At 34.8% G+C, this 18,640-nt stretch overlaps 1 protein-coding gene across 4 annotated transcripts in view; it reads right to left on the bottom strand.

The window, feature by feature from the left end:
• Positions 1 to 13,542, bottom strand: part of LOC111052514 (esterase OVCA2) — an 84,091-nt gene extending 70,549 nt beyond the window's left edge. The window contains exons 1-4 of one of the 4 annotated variants that reach the window (XM_039433504.1): positions 12,931 to 13,542; positions 11,625 to 11,772; positions 6,503 to 6,700; positions 5,524 to 5,664 (exon numbers count right to left, since the gene is read on the bottom strand). In XM_039433504.1, coding sequence (XP_039289438.1) covers positions 5,524 to 5,664; positions 6,503 to 6,700; positions 11,625 to 11,772; positions 12,931 to 12,951 — 508 coding nt within the window. In that variant the 5' untranslated portion in view covers positions 12,952 to 13,542. The remainder of the gene's footprint in view (positions 1 to 5,523; positions 5,665 to 6,502; positions 6,701 to 11,624; positions 11,773 to 12,930) is intronic. The other 3 variants (XM_039433522.1, XM_022339219.2, XM_039433498.1) reach the window with 3 other exon arrangements.
• Positions 13,543 to 18,640: the final 5,098 nt, after the last annotated feature.

Raw genomic sequence — 18,640 nt, 5'->3', positions numbered from 1 at the left:
TGGTAATAATAATAATAGTAGTGATTATCATAGGTATGATAATAATGTTGATGCCAATAATAATAGTACTAATAATATGCTCAATTCTCAGGATATGATAGAGGTTTCATTCAGTGTATTTCACTGGAATACTCAAGGTATCATACAGAATAACAAGCTAGACGAGATTAATTTGTTCATTGCCAGTTTACAAAAAAAGCCTACCATTATTTGTTTAACCGAGCACTGGGTAGGAGAAAACAACCTCTTCCTTCTACATAGATTTCACGAATATAACCTAAGTTCGTACAATTTCAGACAGCAAAAAATAAGAGGAGGGTCGTGTATCCTATCGATAGATAGTCTATCTTGTGAAGCTATACCTGATTTTCAGAATTTTTACATTGAACAGTACTTTGAGTGCTGCGGAGTTAAAATTAACGAGCATTTTAATCTAATTGTAATTTGCATATATAGATCTCCTAACAATTCCAGGCATTCCTTGAACATATTTTTTGAAAGATTGAATAATTTGTTAGAATTCTGTTTCAAAAAGTATCCCAAATACAAAAGACTTCTCTCAGGTGACTTCAATATAGATATAATGAAGGAATCAATAGCACGATCCAGATTCCTAGATTTATTACAATCTTATAACTTGTTCCTGCACTACACAGATGATCCGACTAGACTTACACCGGGCTCTAGAACATGTATCGACACGTAGCTTCCGATTTTGACCTACGACAGTGTAATAGTAAAATCATTGACAATGATTTATCTGATCACACAGCACAACTGGTTGACATTCCAAATAACTGCTTACTTCTTGCAACCGAAACAGATCAAATACAAATAAAAAAAGAGAAACCTTTAAAACAATAAGAATATTTTCGAAAAATAATATTGATCTCTTCAACACCATTCTATCAAGTGAGAGCTGGGAATCGCTTTTTCAATTGAGTGATACTATCTCCGACCCTAATATTTTGTACAATAAGTTTCACACAATGGTAATCTTATATTTTGAACAATCTTTCCCGCGAAAACCTCATACAAAAGAAAGATTACTCAACTGTGATAAGGGATGGATTACATCTGGAATACGTAGATCATGTGCCAGGGCCAGGGAGCTACACATGCAAGGCAGATCACGTGACTGCTCTGAATTCAGAGAATATGTGAAACAGTATAAAAAAATATTGAACAGATGTATTAGACAGGCGAAAATAATATACAACAGCAATAGAATAAAAAATTCTGACAATAAGACAAAAATGGCGTGGAAAATTGTTAAGCAAGAAACAGGCATAAACACTAAAGAATTGAATCTATCTGAAGTATTTGAAAAAACTCCTATAGAAACCACACTGAACTCATTCAACAACTTCTTTGCTAATATTTGCCAAACACTCAATCTAAATATCAACATGCATGCAGCTCTTGATTATTGTAGAAAGCAACCAGAAACAAATAATTTTCTCATTTCATTTAATCCAGTCACAGAGCATGAAATAATTAATCTAATGAAAAAAATGAAGGCATCAAAGGCACCTGGATGGGATGAGTTCCCTCCTTTCCTCTTAAAGAAATGTATTGTAAACTTGGCTAAACCCTTAACCTTCCTAGTCAACCAGTCTTTTAGATATGGAGTGTTTCCCGATCTCTTAAAGTACAGCAGTGTGATACCCTTTCTGAAAAAGGGAGACCCACAGGACTTTGGGAATTTTCGACCCATAGCAATACTATCTGTATTTTCAAAAGTATATGAAATGGCGGTCGCAAGCAGGTTGACTGCTCATCTTGAAAATAATGGATTATTTAATGAGAATCAGTTCGGTTTCCATAGGAGCAAGGACATTGTAGGTGCAATTTATGAATTTGTCAGGGTTATGTCGCATGCGATTGACAGGTCGCAACATGCTGCTAGCATCTTTTGTGACCTGTCAAAAGCTTTTGATTGTGTGAATCACGAGATATTACTGAAAAAGTTAAGCTATTATGGAATACATGGCACCGCTCTAAAATGGTTCAGCTCATACCTTTATAACAGGCAACAATGTGTGAGAGATAAATTGTCCGCTAAATCTTCTTCATATGCTTTAGTCCCAAATGGAGTCCCTCAAGGATCCGTACTAGGACCTTTGCTTTTCTTAGTATATATTAATGATCTGACAAGTGCTGCACCTGATATAAGATTAATCATGTATGCAGATGACACAACTGCTCTGGCAACAAGCCCCGATCACATCACTCTTGCAAGAAAATTGAAGAGTGCACTGTCAGCAATGTCAAAGTGGTTTGAAGCAAACGGTCTATCGTTAAACTATAATAAAAGCCATCTTATTCAATTTAGCTCTGCTCGTAATCAAACAGCAGTGAACAGAGTACATCTTCCAATAATTGAAGACAGTGTTGAAGTGTCCTCTTCAACAAAATTCCTGGGACTTATAATAGATCAGAGTTTTACTTGGAAGGAGCATATTCAGGTCCTTGCAAAAAAACTAAATCAAGCTTATTTTGTAATTCTCACCCTCTCTCACTCACTAGACAAAAGCACCCTATTGGCCGTCTACTACGCATATGTCTACTCATATCTAAGCTATGGAACCATTTTCTGGGGAAATTCTGTTGATAGCGGTAAAATTTTTATAATCCAGAAAAAAATAATAAGAGTCATTTGTGGATTGAGATCAAGAGATTCTTGCAAAGCATTCTTCAAAAACCTAAACATTCTAACGCTACCATCTATTTATATCTATCAATTGTTGGTTTTTGTTAAACAGAATTTAGATAAATTTCAATTTTGCACAGATAATCACGGGTATAATACACGCAATAGTAGTCTCATTGCTTTTCCAGTACATAGACACACAGCTCTAGAAAAAACTCCATTCTACTCTGGAATACGTTATTTTAATAAATTACCTGCAGCCATCAGAAATCTAGATTCAATAAACAAATTCAAACTAACAGTCAGAAAAATGCTAGTAGAGAAAGCCCTATACTCTGCTGCCGAATTTTAATTTGTGAAAAGGGGCTGTAGAGTGTAACTTAACTTTTTGTGACTTTCATTTCCATGTGAATCTGATGAGATACATCATAGAGTGTATTTATTTATTTTACTTTTAAGAAGTTAGAACTAAGTCTTTTAGATATAATTTTGTTCTAGTATTGACATGTCACCAGTCAAATGAGTGTTACTCAAAAATTGATGTAATGTGACGATAAATAAATGAATGAATGAATGAATGAGTGACCTTATCGAATTTCTCCCCAGGTTTCATCATGTGAAAAATTTTAAAATCACTTATTGAACTGATTCTATTAGCCACCTGTCTTCCCTGACTGGCTGAAAAACATCGTATTTTAACTTGGCAGCTGTTACCACGCGCTCTAGAAAGTTGTTATTATACTGTCTTGCTGGTTTAAAGGCACCATCTACGCCTGATACTGCAGAGACTAAATTCCCAGTTTTCTGCCTTGAGAGTGCATTCTTGAACCTTTCTTCTATCTCAACTTTATCCTCCCAACGACACTGTCTCAGTTCCATCAATTCCATTTGTTTACCCTTCAGTTTTTCATGTACAATAGAACAGTCAGGACATGAAATTTTCGTTTTTGTTTGAGTTGACACATTTACAAGAGATTTACATTCAACAGCTACTTCCTTACATCCATTATATAATTAATATAAAAGCAGTTAACATAACTTTTGTCTGAATGTGTGACGTTCGAAATTGCGACCGATTCGTGCAAAGGAAAACGCTTCATTCGCTGTCGACCACGGTTTTTCAGCCGTCTTGAAATCGAGCCCGACTCGGTCATGATCGACGTCGGAAGTTTACGCACAAACTAAAACCCACATTAAGGCGGTAGTTCGTTTTATCAACATCAATATCATTACCCACGCACATGCCTGGAGCTCATTTGGCCATACATTATCCTAAACAAACAAATTTAGAAGAATATTATAAAAGTAAAAAAAATTGAGTAACTTATTAACTCTTTCCAACGCAGCACGTATTTATCGCCTAAACAATTTTTTAATCTGATTTCAGTTAATAAATTCGAAATTCAAATTTATTTATTCATGATAAGCATATTACAAGAATAATAGTATAAATAATATAATGAATATATACTCCCTGCGTGGATGATTTGTCCGTGTGCAGGGAGTAGTCGACATAAATCAGACAGAAAAAATACACTTGTTTGAATAAAGGAAATTATGATACTTGAAAATCAAAATAAAATATATACAGTATTATATAGGCCTATAATTACTGTATAAACATAAAATTGATAATAACTGGAACTTCAAATTTTCTTCTTTGAAAAGGATTTGAATCAATTTCAATGAGACATTTTTATGCACATCATCCGGAAAAATTAAAATAAAATCGCAAAATAGGACTGCTATTCATACAATTTGATCAATTTCAAGTAAAATCAATGTGCGTCAAAAAAATGTATACCTTTTTTTACTTTTATTGTGAAAAAAGATAAGTTGTTTTGAGAACCTATGAGAAGAGGTACTTTCTATAAGTTTCTAGGCCCAATAATACAGTACTTCTGTAGTACCAGAGACAAGAAATATAGTCTTATGCGTATGGACATATTTCCAGCAATAAAAAATCGATGTGTCCGAAATAGGTTGAATCTTGTGATTGTTCACGTGAAAAAAATTTCAGTCCTTAATTATTTTCACAAAGTAGATTTTTAAATTTAGATCAAAACTAATCAGTTTATGATGAATAATGAATAAGTTGATCTTTAATACAAAATTCTGTTAAGGTATCTATCCGGAATCAAACTGAAGAATACAAGATCTTCATTTCCATTGGAAAGAGTAGGCTACGTTTGAGATGTGAATAATTCATCCCATTTTTCCAACGTGAGACAAAGATCCTCTTCATCTAAAATTGGAGTAATAATTTATTATTCCATCAAACTTATTCATCTTGATATTTTCATTTTTTTCAAATAATAGAAAGTTTTTAGGTAAATTATGAGAAGAGAATGATTTAAGGGCCATGTATTGGAGGAGAAAGAGTGAACTATAATAATTATATTATTATTACATATTATTCCAATAAATGAACAGAGCTGACAGTAGAGGTTGGTTTGCTATCAAACCAACAGAGATTGCGTTAGATGATCCTCTTTTCATGATCCGTACCTTCATCAACACATTATTTATTCAGGACACAGTAAATAATAGAAGAGGGTTTACTATGGTTTAAGCTCGTATAAAACTGTTTCCAACTAAAAGTATTAAGAATGGAAAATCTACAAAATATTTACAAACGAAAAAAATCAATGACAATTTTCAAATAAATAAACAAGTACAGATTGACAGAGCCAGTTGAATTCAGTTAAAGAAAGAGTTGTACTTATAAAAAAGGGAGTTATAAAAAGTTTAAAATAGAGATAATTAGCTCGTATCATAAAAATGTAGTCTCATGCTTATCCTTTATCTATGGTAGTACTTATTACTTATCAGCTAGTATAGCAATATTCAATTTCAAATATGCATCATACCTTGACTGATAACCTCATCACCGCCACCAATTACATGTAACGATGCAATATTTATTTGCTGTTCGTAAAGCTCAGCATGTCCATCATATAACGACTTGAATCCTGCCACAATCATTACGAATTTCAATTCGAAATCAAGAGCTGGAACAAAAATAAAATAAATCATACATTCTATTGATTTAACCATCAACTTGGAAAACAACTGTTGAAAATTCCCAAAAAAGTACATTTCTTGTTACAGTACATATTTCAGATAACCAGAACTTTTATTATGTGATCTGGAGCCAAAAAGTCATTTTCAACACGAACAGATGACTATATAAAATATAATCGCACAATTGAAGGGTAAGCATGCAAAAGGTAATGAAGATTGTTGGTATCTGTGTCACAAGAATGTGACAGACCTCTGCATTCCCACACACGAGACAGCATCATCTTCATAAATAATGTCTTATTGTGACCAATTTTTTCAGAGACCTAAGCCTTTGTGCAGATCAACCCACAGCAATAATATTAATCCTATAACTTCAACTTATTCTCTAATCACGATTGAGTCCATAATAGAACGAATTCATTTGTTCAGATCCAATCCTAATAAATCAAGGACATTACTTTATATAAAACTAGCAGATAACACGTGCGTCGCAAGGATTTGATGAAAAACTTGGTAAACTGAGAACTTGGAGAATTTAAAATAGGCCTATAACCATCCTTGGTAAATCAAGAATCAATATGCAGAATTCCAAGTTAATCAGTCAAGTAGTTCAGACTGATGAAGGATCATTCGTGAATTTCCTATCCCGTACATGTATCAGTATGAGCCAATTATTTCCATTATTATATTATAGGTTAACTTATACGGTATACACGAATTATGATGGAGATATACTTTTTGTGTAGTTGAGAAGTTGATATTGTGGTAATTATTCATATTAAATTTTGACAATTTCTTAGGATTTTTATTTAAATGGAAATATACCTTTCTTCGTGAGGAGGCCGCAAATGATAGCAGTGAAAGCTGCTCCTTGAGAGAATCCCAAGATACCATCAAATGGACCTTCATTCGCAAATGTCTTTTGAACAAGTGCTATGCTGTCTTCCAATCCAATACAGAAGTCAGTTTTTATTTTCGATTGGTAAGTATTATCTTCACTGGTAAACCACCAACTTCTCTCATCTAGAACATATGAAATGGGGAAAAATACTCCATATATAAAATGAGTTAATTGAACTGGAAAATGTATTCTTATTATTTTATTTACCGATACATGTTTAAAGCACGGCAAAGAAACTCAGACTGAGCGCTCCCGCCTTGAATAAGTTACAATACAGTAGACAATGCAGATGCAGAATGATGGCTCAGCTCTATCTATACTATACTATACTATTGGGAGAGGGTACATAACTCCTCCCTTCCTCAAGTTTTTCGTCCCGAAAATAAATTTAAGTTTTGACAATAAAATACTAAAATTTCGCTAAGGCTAATATTACAGATAATAAAAATATCAAAAGCTATTACAAAAGATTAGCTGGTATAATATAACTTATAGTAAGTAGGTAATGGTTGCACTTCCACTTTAGCATTGCTATTTTAATTGCTAAATTAATTGCATAATTAAGAGCATTATTTTGGCTTTTGAATTTGGGATAAACAAAAAACAAAAGTATAATTATTGTTAATGTGAATAAAACAAAAATAACAATATGATGCGTCTTAAGGACAAAAGAATCGTTAAAGTTTACAAAATTCAAATCTCTAATTTCAAGTTCATCAATTTTACTAATATCATTCAGATCAATAATTTTGGAATGAATTTTTTGTGGTACATAACTCAATTTTTTTGCAAATGTAGTAGCTGAAGTGAATGGAAGTTTGATATCTGTGTAAAATCGAGATTAAGAAGAAAAGATGAAGGAATATTTATAGTTTCATTATTAATATTAATCTGATCAAACTTATATCCTAGGATACAATTATAATTTTCGTAATAATTCAAAGATGCTTCATCATTGATAACTTAAATTTTCATACAATTATATAAATTTTTGTTGTTAATCACAGACGAAACACAGTGATCATTAATTAGCTTTTTAACAGTACAAAATGAAATAATAGAAAATATTTGGCAATTGGTCAATTTCAAGAGCTCTTTGTTTTGAGATACAAACACAGAATTTTCCTTTAATTTTATTGTGTGAACTTTTGAATCGATTTCAACTGGATAGGACAAAAGGTCATATCTATCAAGTGAATCATTGAATTTTGGTAAGTTTATAACATAAGTAATAAGAGATTTTGACAAAATGCATGGAAAATGCTGATTTCCCATAAAATACTAAAATCTCTACTTGCTAAAGTATAATTATTGTTATAATTAACTAACCTACTCAAGTCCTCAAAACTAAGAATAGAGGGATGGAGTGGTTGCCTTCTCTGCTGCAATACAGCAATCAATTGAATACGTCATTAATTTGTTCGTCTAGTAATTGAATGGTCAGAGTCATTCGGTCAACTGCAACTTGCATATTAACTCAACAATTAATATGTTCAATATCATAGTTAAATTTCTTTATCAGATCATGATTCATAGCTATATTCAATTTTTCGTTTTCAACTAAATGTAGTTCATTATTTTCAATTTTATCAATTACTTTGTCAAGATGTTGTTTGTCGTCAGCAGTCATAAGTCCTGTCAACCATGATATGGCCCCTAATCCGTTAATTAATCCTCTTTTTACTTTTCTATTACTAGTTTGGGAAATCATTTCTAACTTATAATATTGGTCATGTGAAAGTTTCTTCAAAGGGTTAATCATGTCAGTTGAAATGTAAGAGTCTTGTAGTTTATTGATACTGTCCTGTAATTTCAATGATTATATTTTGAGGTCAGTCACATTAGTAAAATGAATAAGTTTGTAGGGGTCGTTGAGTAACATTGCATGTCCTATTTGAATCGGAATTATGCCGGCTGTCAGTTGGTACTGCTGGGACGAGGAGCAGGAGAAGAATGGTGATTGTTGTCATGTGGAACAATAGTATTGTCTTTTAATCCGAGGCCAAGACATTCTGTTCGTCGCATCTTAATTACATTTCGTTTCAATTTGAACTGATCGCCTTGTTTAGTAGCTGTACTATATCTAGCAACATTTTTATACAACTTTGGGTTTTTAATAAAAATCCTTTCTGGTATTTTAGGTGGTTCTTCTCTATTTTTGTTGAGCTTTTCCGTCCGTTTAGTCCAGGCAACGAAGACAAAAACATGCCAAATAGGGGAAAAAATTCATGTATAAGCCAAAATTGGTACAGTTGTAGGGGAAGGCTTCTTGAACAACATACTAAAAGTACTGACCGGTGGGGGTGGAGCTAAGGGGGGAGGGGGTCTGAAGGGGCATTTTTTTAGTTTTTTGTGAATAACTCAAAAACTATGGCCTCGGGAAAAAAGGTTGTCATGAGTAAAATTAAATTACGTAAAATTCTCTACAAAAAAGGTCTTATGCACTTTTTTGATAGGATTGATAATAGTGGAGATATAAAGTGGAGGAAATAGGGAAATATATTCATTGTACAAAATTACTAGCCTATAGTTTATGGTTACAAATTCCTCTTATACTACTACAAATAATAATAATACTATGTGGAGTTTTTAATACCGGTTTGTGCGAGTAATCCTAGTGAAGGTATGGAGGGCTTAAAGTCAAGATCATGTGGCTGTGGATGGGGCGGGAGCAGAAGTCTGTAACGTGGTGGCGTGCTAACCCCCCACCCCCTACCGCCACCGCCGCGCAGTCACGCCAGTACCTCCCGCCTCCCACCATTTAGGCGGGAAAAATATAATAAAAAACTGAATAACATGAAATATGCTACCGAAAATAATGCAATAATCAGGTGAATTCACCCTCAGGATCACCACTTGATGCATGCTGTTTGTGAATTTCCTCATTTTGAAGGTGTTCATTACAGATATTAGCAGTTTTGAACACTTTATCATGGAACTTACCTTTTCGAATTTATACTCATTCAAAAGCTTATGAAATGGAGAAGTTTTTGAAATATAGAAACCACTATAATTACCCAAAAAAATCGATAAAAAACGGTTTAAAATTTGACTTCGAATCTGAAGAATAGCATTTTTCCAAGTTTAAGCCATAATAAAAAACTACAAAATATCTAACGACAAATAAAATTACATTAATCTTGTTAGAAATGTTTTTCTCTTTCCAACAATACCCTTGAAATTGAAATTCGACCAGTAGTTTTCCAGTTATTGAGTATTTAATGACCGGAAGTAGGCATATTCTAAAAATATCGAAAAATCGATATATCTCGAAAAATAAGGTCGATAGGAAAAAAGTTTACTGAACATTTTTTGTCAGAAATGTCGAGTAGAATAGGTTAACGTTGTAACAGGTTAACGGCTGTTACAGCCTTGGTGGAACACCCTGTATATGCTACATACGAATGAATTGTTAAATCTATTGAACAAGCAGCAAGGAAAACAGACAGAGTGAGCCAACAGGTCAAAGACAAAGACGAATAAGTAGTAAAATATCAGAAGAAACAAGTCAAATGATAGAAGAAAAAGAGCGGCTGAAAAGAATAGAATACTTCTACAAGACAGTAGAACAAGAAAATAAACATCGATAGTTTGGGAAGGAAGTAAGAAAGCGAATAAGGAAAGAAATCAAGAATTATGAGGAAAGTATCATGAGCACAATAGAGGATTCTACAGAATCGACTGAAAGTGTTCAGAATCTCATAAGTACCGTGCGTCGAAGAAGAGGTGCATCCCAAAACTAGAAACAGAAGGAAGAATATCGAATAGATGGGGAATGGTAGAACAGGTATCAGCATTCTATGAGGAAATATATGAAAGAGAAATGACGAAGGACAAGAGGAGGAAACAAATGTCACAGAGCATATAGCTAATCATTAAGTACCAGATATATTGGAAGAAGTGCTATAAGACATGCTATTAAACGTTTTAAAAAGAATAGAGCTTCTGGACATGAGGGTATTACAAATGAAGTTATCATTTCTGCAATTCTACTTCGACCATTGAAACAACTCTTCAATAAAAACATAGTGGAGAGGACAGTGCCTACAGATTGGAGAGGAAGTAAAAGTATAATTCTATTCAAAAAAGGATCCCGTGCAGTTATAAGAAACTACAGGCCTATCACTTTGACATCATTAATAATAAAAAACCGAGTAATAAGCAAGATCTATGAGAATAATACCACAGAAAAGGCTGGATTTAGAACTGGATACTCGACAGCTGACCAATTGCAACCGCCAACCAACTCATCGAAAAAAGATTCCCCTATACCTTGGATTTGTGGACTTCTTTCATAAGGCATTTGATAGTCTCAACCACTGTAAAATGTGAGGAGGGTGTGGAAAGAATCGGGCATAGAGACTGGCTATATTGTGATATTGAGAGGTTAGTACGAAAATAATGAGGTCTATATATTGAGCTTCAGCGAAAAAAAAGGATCCTCAAGGTTGAAGCAGGGGTGTCCACTCTCGCCAATCATCTTTAATTACTATGCGTAAATAGGTATCAGCTGTCAAATCTAAGATTCGCAGATGATGTTATGTTGATTGGAAAAAATGCTGAAGAGATGAGAGAAATGTTAAACTAATTCATCTATGCAAGTGAGCGAATGGGTTTGAATCTGAATGCAAACAAGAGCTATGAACAATTCCAGTAAGGAAAGGAATGAAGTCACTTCTGGGTCGATAGGCTATGTGGATGGATATGAGTACCTGGGTCAACTACTATCTTTCGAGAATCGAAAAGGTAAGGAAATCAAGCAGAGCAAGGGATGGACGAAATATTGGATCCCAAGAAAAATATTCAATGGAGATTTCTCTAATGAATTAGAAGCGAAAGCCCTCAGAAAATGTGTCCAACCATCACTATTGTACGGGGCTCAAACTTGGACACTGACAGCTGAACTTGACAGAAGATTAGACATAGGCTACCTAATTATTTTTTTAACATAGAACAAACAATTGAAATGAAAGATCAAGTCAATGTAATATAATACAGCTGTTCCCACGCTGACTCAAGCAAATCAATACACCCTAAGCAACTTACCTGACTGATTTGCTCCAAAGCTATCTTTAACTTCGTGAGGAGCATCGATAAAATGGAACTCAGCATGGTTTTTCAGGTTTTTTCGAAACTGCCCAAGTTTTTCTCTGAACACGTTTTTGTTCTGTCTGTATCCATGTAGACATAGGATCTATAAAAAACAAACATCAACTTAGGTGATGTCAATAAATTATAATGTAGCCTAATTTACCATAGAATCACTGAAATGATGAAAAATTCTGTTGTTTCGTCATATATAATTGAACATTATTGATTTGAACTTCGAACAAAATCGTGTAGGTACGGTACCAAAATAACAGGCTTGAGATTCATTAATGTACTGAACAATTCAACAAGATTTCATCTTCGCGCAATTGAACAGGGTTAGGGTGCTGATCTGAAATGTCTAAAAGCATTTAGCAAAATCATCTTTTGAGAAGGTAGGACAAATAAGCAAATCATCTACAATTCTGTATTATATGAACGTATTCTATTTATTGTCAAGTTTGAAGACCCCATCAGTGCCCCTTCTGAAAACAGTGGAAATGAAGTTTTATAATTTCATTATAATAATAATTATTGTTACTAGTTTGTATGTTATATCTTCTCAGAGACTATTTATAGAGAATGGAAATTTTTAAAATATGATTGAAAGCTACAGTCATCCGTGCCACTATATTTTGAATCCACACAATATTGTATAAACCCTAAAATTTTCTTTGAGTTGAAGTTAAGAATTTTCTATTTTATAAAGCTCCTTAGGCAGAGACAATAATAAATTCCAATTCCCTCTTATTTGTTTACTTTGTGAACGCGCATCTTGTTACTATATGAGCGTAAACCAGTGCCGATATCATACCTGTCAGGTACTTTTGTGAATGAGTGGAAACTTTTCATACAAGTGTAAAAATAGATAGCGTTACCAATCTTTGAGATTTTTGACTGTTTGGTTTTAAGTACAACTTTCAAAAAGACAGCACACGGTCATTTAAAATCAAACCTCAATTTGATAAACCTACCATTTTACTTTTAAAACTGCATGAATGCACATACAACCTCAATAAGAAAATATGAATAACTTAAAAAAACATTTCCTTTCAGTCAGTGATTTTGGGTTAAGAATGTGAGTATTGACGAGTCGAAAAAACTAGAATGATTTATTATTAGGTCTATTATTTATTTATGTTACTAATGACACTGATAAGATTGGTAAATGAATACGGTACGTATAAAATAGTATCTGTTTGTATTTTGAATTTAAGCTATCTCTTTTCAATATTATACCTTTGTAAAACAAGTATTAACTTACCCTTAATTTATTTTCAGCCATTTTTGACGTTTCAAGTAGTATAATTGAAAAAATTGAGAGGGATAAGGTTCTCTTTACACTCACTACCTTAACTAAATAATACTTATTAGATAAAGTGCGGTTATACTTTGAGAAGACTGAGTAAATACCTTGTCTTCATACTATTCTTTCAACTTTTGGATTGCCGCAACCATGATGCTACGTTGCATCTGATGCAATAACTAAATTCAATCAATACTCAATAGAGTTAAAGAATATTGGCAGTATGATACAAAATTTAATTAAATTAACAATACAGGTAAACAAAGAACAGCAAAAATCCACGATGTTACAGCTTCAAGCTCGTTACCTTTTTCAATATTTACAATGTATAACCTCAAAAACAAAAATGTGCTTCTCAGCTTCTGCCAGTTCTGCCTTCTGAATGTGATAATATATACAATGATTTCAGTATTTAGATGTTCACTCATTGAAAGTTGATGTTCACTGTTGAAAGGTTCCGATAAAAATATGACAAATAATAATATTAGTTTCAAATGGAATTCATAATTAAGTTATTTTACAAGATTAAACTATGTTCGCTATCAGCTGCTAGTAAATCCCTCCCCACTAGAGAAGTGGCACGTGGTGGCACTACTGACTACTCCCGTATGGTTGGCACCATATTCAAATTAACGGATTTATCTATATAATTATATAAAAGCGAAATGGCACTCACTCACTCACTCACTGACGACTGACTCACCAAAAACGTTCAAATTTGGTAGGTATGTTCAGTTGGCCCTTTAGAGGCGCACTAAGAAATCTTTTGGCAATATTTTAACTCTAAGGGTTGTTTTTAAGGGTTAAAAGTTCGTCTTTTAGCATGTATATTCTTCTTCTCCCAATCTCTTAATTATAATTGAAATTTCCATATCATATGTTACTATAGAACTATGATCTAGATAGAGTACCTCTTCGAAACAGTTGTTAACTGGGAACTAAATTAATAATTTTGTCAGGTTGGCATTAAGTTGAGTTGACTTTGTTAGGTTGGCACCAAGTTGAAGATTTAAATGCATTTATCGCGGAAAGATTGATTGGGCACTGCTACTTCAATTCTGGGAATATTATATTACAAGCCGCCAGGCTCGCTTCGCTCGCCATATCCGTTTAGCCAGACGTTTAGTCTGGACCCCCGACTGGATTTTTCTAACATATGATAAAAATGTTCAAATGAAAAATGCAGGCGAGCGAAGCGAGCCTGCTGATCTCATTCTTGGACGATCCAGTCGAGGGGTCCAGGGGGCGGAGCCCCCTGGCTAGACGAATATGGCGAGCGAAGCGAGCCTGACGGCTAGTCTTCTTTATAAAAATGATGTCTGTGTGTTTGTTTTCCCCTATAGACTCAAAAACTACTTGACAGAACGGCATGAAACTTTGCGAATATGTTGTGTGAATATTGGGGATGGTTTATGAACAGAAATTTAAATAGGGGTGTTAATAAAATTAATAATTATTTATAAATCTATTTTACAGACCTATGTTTTCGAAATTTTCGGCCAAGCGGCTACCGAAGAACGAAAAGATGATCATGATTCAAGATCATATTGTGATAATATGATTTAGCATCTAAAGTTACCAGCTGTATAATAAAAACGTCACCCTGTGATATTGTGTACTGGTATTAAAACGGTAGTTTGGAGTTGAAGTTGGTGTAGTTTATTGGTACCAGCTGTAGATAATGGTTCCATAGAAGACCTATACAAATAATTATCACTCCCCTATCATTGAGAAACTGGAAAATGTTGGAAAAATTATTCACCTGATGAAAGAGAGTAGTTGTTTATATTGCATTCATTAATTAATTACTGAAGAATGACAGAATAATTTACTTTTTTGCATTTAGCTTAGCTTATATTCATCCTGAAATGAAAGATGGGAATTGTAATATGGAATTCTGTTACTTGTTACTTGTATTTGTCCTCCTGACAGTCTGAAGGCTGGGGAGTCGTCATTATTTTTCACGGCAGGTGATTTCCTCCATGAGCATGTCGTATATGTTGAAATGTATGCTGTTCAACATACTCTGATACTGCATAGTAGGGTCGGGCCAATAGGTATGACTTAAGGCCTCTGGCAAATGCTGCCTCGTCATCCATGTCCTTCAGGTCACGCGGCAGTAAATTGAAAAAGTATGATCCTGCATATGTTGGTGAGCAGCTGTATTTCTTCAGTCTATGTTGTGGCAAGTCAAGATTCTTGTTGTTTCGAAGGTCATAGCAGTGTTTTTCCTGTCTTGTGGTAAGGCCTTTCCTCTTAACCAGATTTATTGTTTCGGGCAGGTACAATGAGACTACTGTGAGTATTTTACTCTCCACAAATAATGGTTTACAGTGCTCCATCATGTTTTTCTCCAATATCGTCCTCAAGGCCCACTTTTGTATTCTCAGGACTCTGTCAAGGTGTGTCTGGGATGCTGATCCCCAGGCAACAATACCGTACCTTAAATGTGAGGCAAAGAGTGAGTGGTATGCAATGAATGATGTACTTTTCTCTGATATGTTTCTGATTCTTCGTATAACATACACGGCAGATGCTAACCTCTTGCATAATAGCTCTATATGTTTTCTCCATGTTAAGTGACAGTCAATTGTTATCCCCAGGAATCTTGTACAGTCTGCCATCATTGAGTCATCATTTGTTTGTCTCTCATCCGGGTTGTTTTTGATTGGAGTGAATCTGATGTGGACTGTCTTCTTCCTATTAATGGTCAACTTCAATCTATTGCATGTATCTGTGGCCTCTTCCAGTGCTGTCTCGACAATTATGTGTGGGTCTTGAAGTTTCTGCGATGGTATCAAGATAGTGGTATCATCGGCAAACAATATGCAGCTGTTTCTGTTGTCAATTTCCTTGGGAAGGTCATTGATGTAGACAAGGAACAGCAGCAAGGATGGATCCCTGGGGCACACCCTGAGACACTGCTCTGAGTGAGGATTTGTAGTTTATAAGAGCAGTTTTCTTGTGCTGCACTATTTCCACATACTGCTTTCTGTTGGTGAGGTAGTCCTCTATCCACTCCAATGCTCTTCCCTCTATTTTCAATTCTCTCAATTTCAGAGTTAGGATGTTCCAGTCTAGTGTGTCGAAGGCCTTTTGAAGATCTATAAACAGTCCCATAACAGTATTTTCCTCCTCCCAAAGTTGGTTTATGTTGTCACACAATTCAGATATTGCATTTGTAGTGCCTAGACGTTTTGTAAATCCATGCTGTTGTGCTGTTATAAGTTTGTTGCTCTCCAGATGCAGGATAAGCTAGTCATATACTGCTCGTTCGATAATTTTTCAATGCTGTTCAATTCATCGTATATCGCATATTTCCTGGACCATCTATTGACAATCAACAACTTTGATAACATTAAATTCATCTTTGAAACCATTGATATAGAGAATAAGATTAAGAAGAGCGAAGTCCGCTATGATGCCACTGCGCTAGTGTAGCTACCAGAAATTTCGGGCAAGAAGTCGGGTATTTGTATTCGCTGTGTAGAAAAACATGATGGAGCACTGTAAACCATTATTTGTGGAGAGTAAAATACTCACAGTAGTCTCATTGTACCTGCTCGAAACAATAAATCTGGTTGAGAGGAAAGGCCTTACCACAAGACAGGAAAAACACTGCTATGACCTTCGAAACAACAAGAATCTTGACTTGCCACAACATAGACTGAAGAAATACAGCTGCTCACCAACATATGCAGGATCATACTTTTTCAATTTACTGCCGCGTGACCTGAAGGACATGGATGATGAGGCAGCATTTGCCAGAGGCCTAAAGTCATACCTATTGGCCCGACCCTACTATGCAGTATCAGAGTATGTTGAAGAGCATACATTTCAACATATACGACATGCTCATGGAGGAAATCACCTGCCGTGAAAAATAATGACGACTCCCCAGCCTTCAGACTGTCAGGAGGACAAATACAAGTAACAAGTAACAGAATTCCATATTACAATTCCCATCTTTCATATCAGGATGAATATAAGCTAAGCTAAATGCAAAAAAGTAAATTATTCTGTCATTCTTCAGTAATTAATTAATGAATGCAATATAAACAACTACTCTCTTTCATCAGGTGAATAATTTTTCCAACATTTTCCAGTTTCTCAATGATAGGGGAGTGATAATTATTTGTATAGGTCTTCTATGGAACCATTATCTACAGCTGGTACCAATAAACTACACCAACTTCAACTCCAAACTACCGTTTTAATACCAGTACACAATATCACAGGGTGACGTTTTTATTATACAGCTGGTAACTTTAGATGCTAAATCATATTATCACAATATGATCTTTAATCATGATCATCTTTTCGTTCTTCGGTAGCCGCTCGGCCAAAAATTTGGAAAACATAGGTCTGTAAAATAGATTTATAAATAATTATTAATTTTATTAACACCCCTATTTAAATTTCTGTTCATAAACCATCCCCAATATTCACACAACATATTCGCAAAGTTTCATGCCGTTCTGTCAAGTAGTTTTTGAGTCTATAGGGAAAAACAAACACACAGACAATCATTTTTATAAAGAAGACTAGCCGTCAAGAAAGAGAATGCGTATTGGGTGATTCAAATTAGGTGTGCATAACATGAGGAGAATGCGTGAGAGATTCCAGGCAATCGTTAGCTGGAACTTTTATTAATGGACATTTATTACTGTTTTTGATCTCAATTGCCTGTCCAAACAAGCTCTAACCTCGTGAAATATGGAGATATCACGACTTGAGAACTGAACTTTCTACAAAGCTGACCAGTCTGAACCTCAGCAGAAAATTGCATTTCCTATTTGAAATTGAGTCGATGCAATCACATTGGCAATTGCCAGCAGCGCTGGCTGCGCCGCCTACTGAAAGAACAAAGCTGAAGCTGGCTGGAATAGAATACCGTACAGGCAAGTGTTACTCAACCGATTCCCCTCACATCGATTAAAGAGGATTCTAAAGGAGTCGGCAAATTACAATTATCGTTCTTCTCGGCTGACTTATGAATGCTGTATGCGCCGACCGTTCAACTTATTTGCAATCCGTGTGTTGCATCACTAGTTCGCGGCTTTTTTTCTGATGGGAATGGTCATGACTGGTACAAGACAAAGCAGTGTGATAATTATTATGATGAGGAGAAGCCAGAGGCCAGAGATAGCAATAATTCGTTGGAACGATGGGTACATGAAGATGGAAGAAATCTTAGATGCAAACGCGCGAAGGCTAGGAATTGTATCAATATTAGCTGTACATCTACTCAATTTCATGAACTGGTTTCTAGTAATGCGGATTTACAATCACTATCAAACTATCCAAGACATGAATTATTATTCAGTTGAGCCAGTGAACTCTACTTCTATTTCTGACGTCCTGAGGTAGGCTCATGAAAAATGGTTTCGTAGCATAGGCCCTATAATGTTAAAAAACATGAATAATAGAATCAATACCATACATCAAAATAGGATTGATAACATCAACAGTTTGACAGGTCAAGATATTATGCGCCTGCTACTCCCGTGGTCGGGTGACCACTTCAGAGAAGTCGATTCCAATACTAGTTAAATCATTTTTTTCAACCTCCGATCACTTAATCGTAAGACACAGACAAGCGGTAGATGAATGATTTCCATATAGCTGAACAGCTAATCATCCCCACAAAACGTCCTCTGATTGATGC

This window comes from Nilaparvata lugens, chromosome 1, assembly GCF_014356525.2.
Source record: "Nilaparvata lugens isolate BPH chromosome 1, ASM1435652v1, whole genome shotgun sequence".
Taxonomy (NCBI): Eukaryota; Metazoa; Arthropoda; class Insecta; order Hemiptera; family Delphacidae; genus Nilaparvata; species Nilaparvata lugens.
Note: the sequence above shows the minus strand (reverse complement) of the source record. Positions and strands in the feature narration are given on the sequence as shown.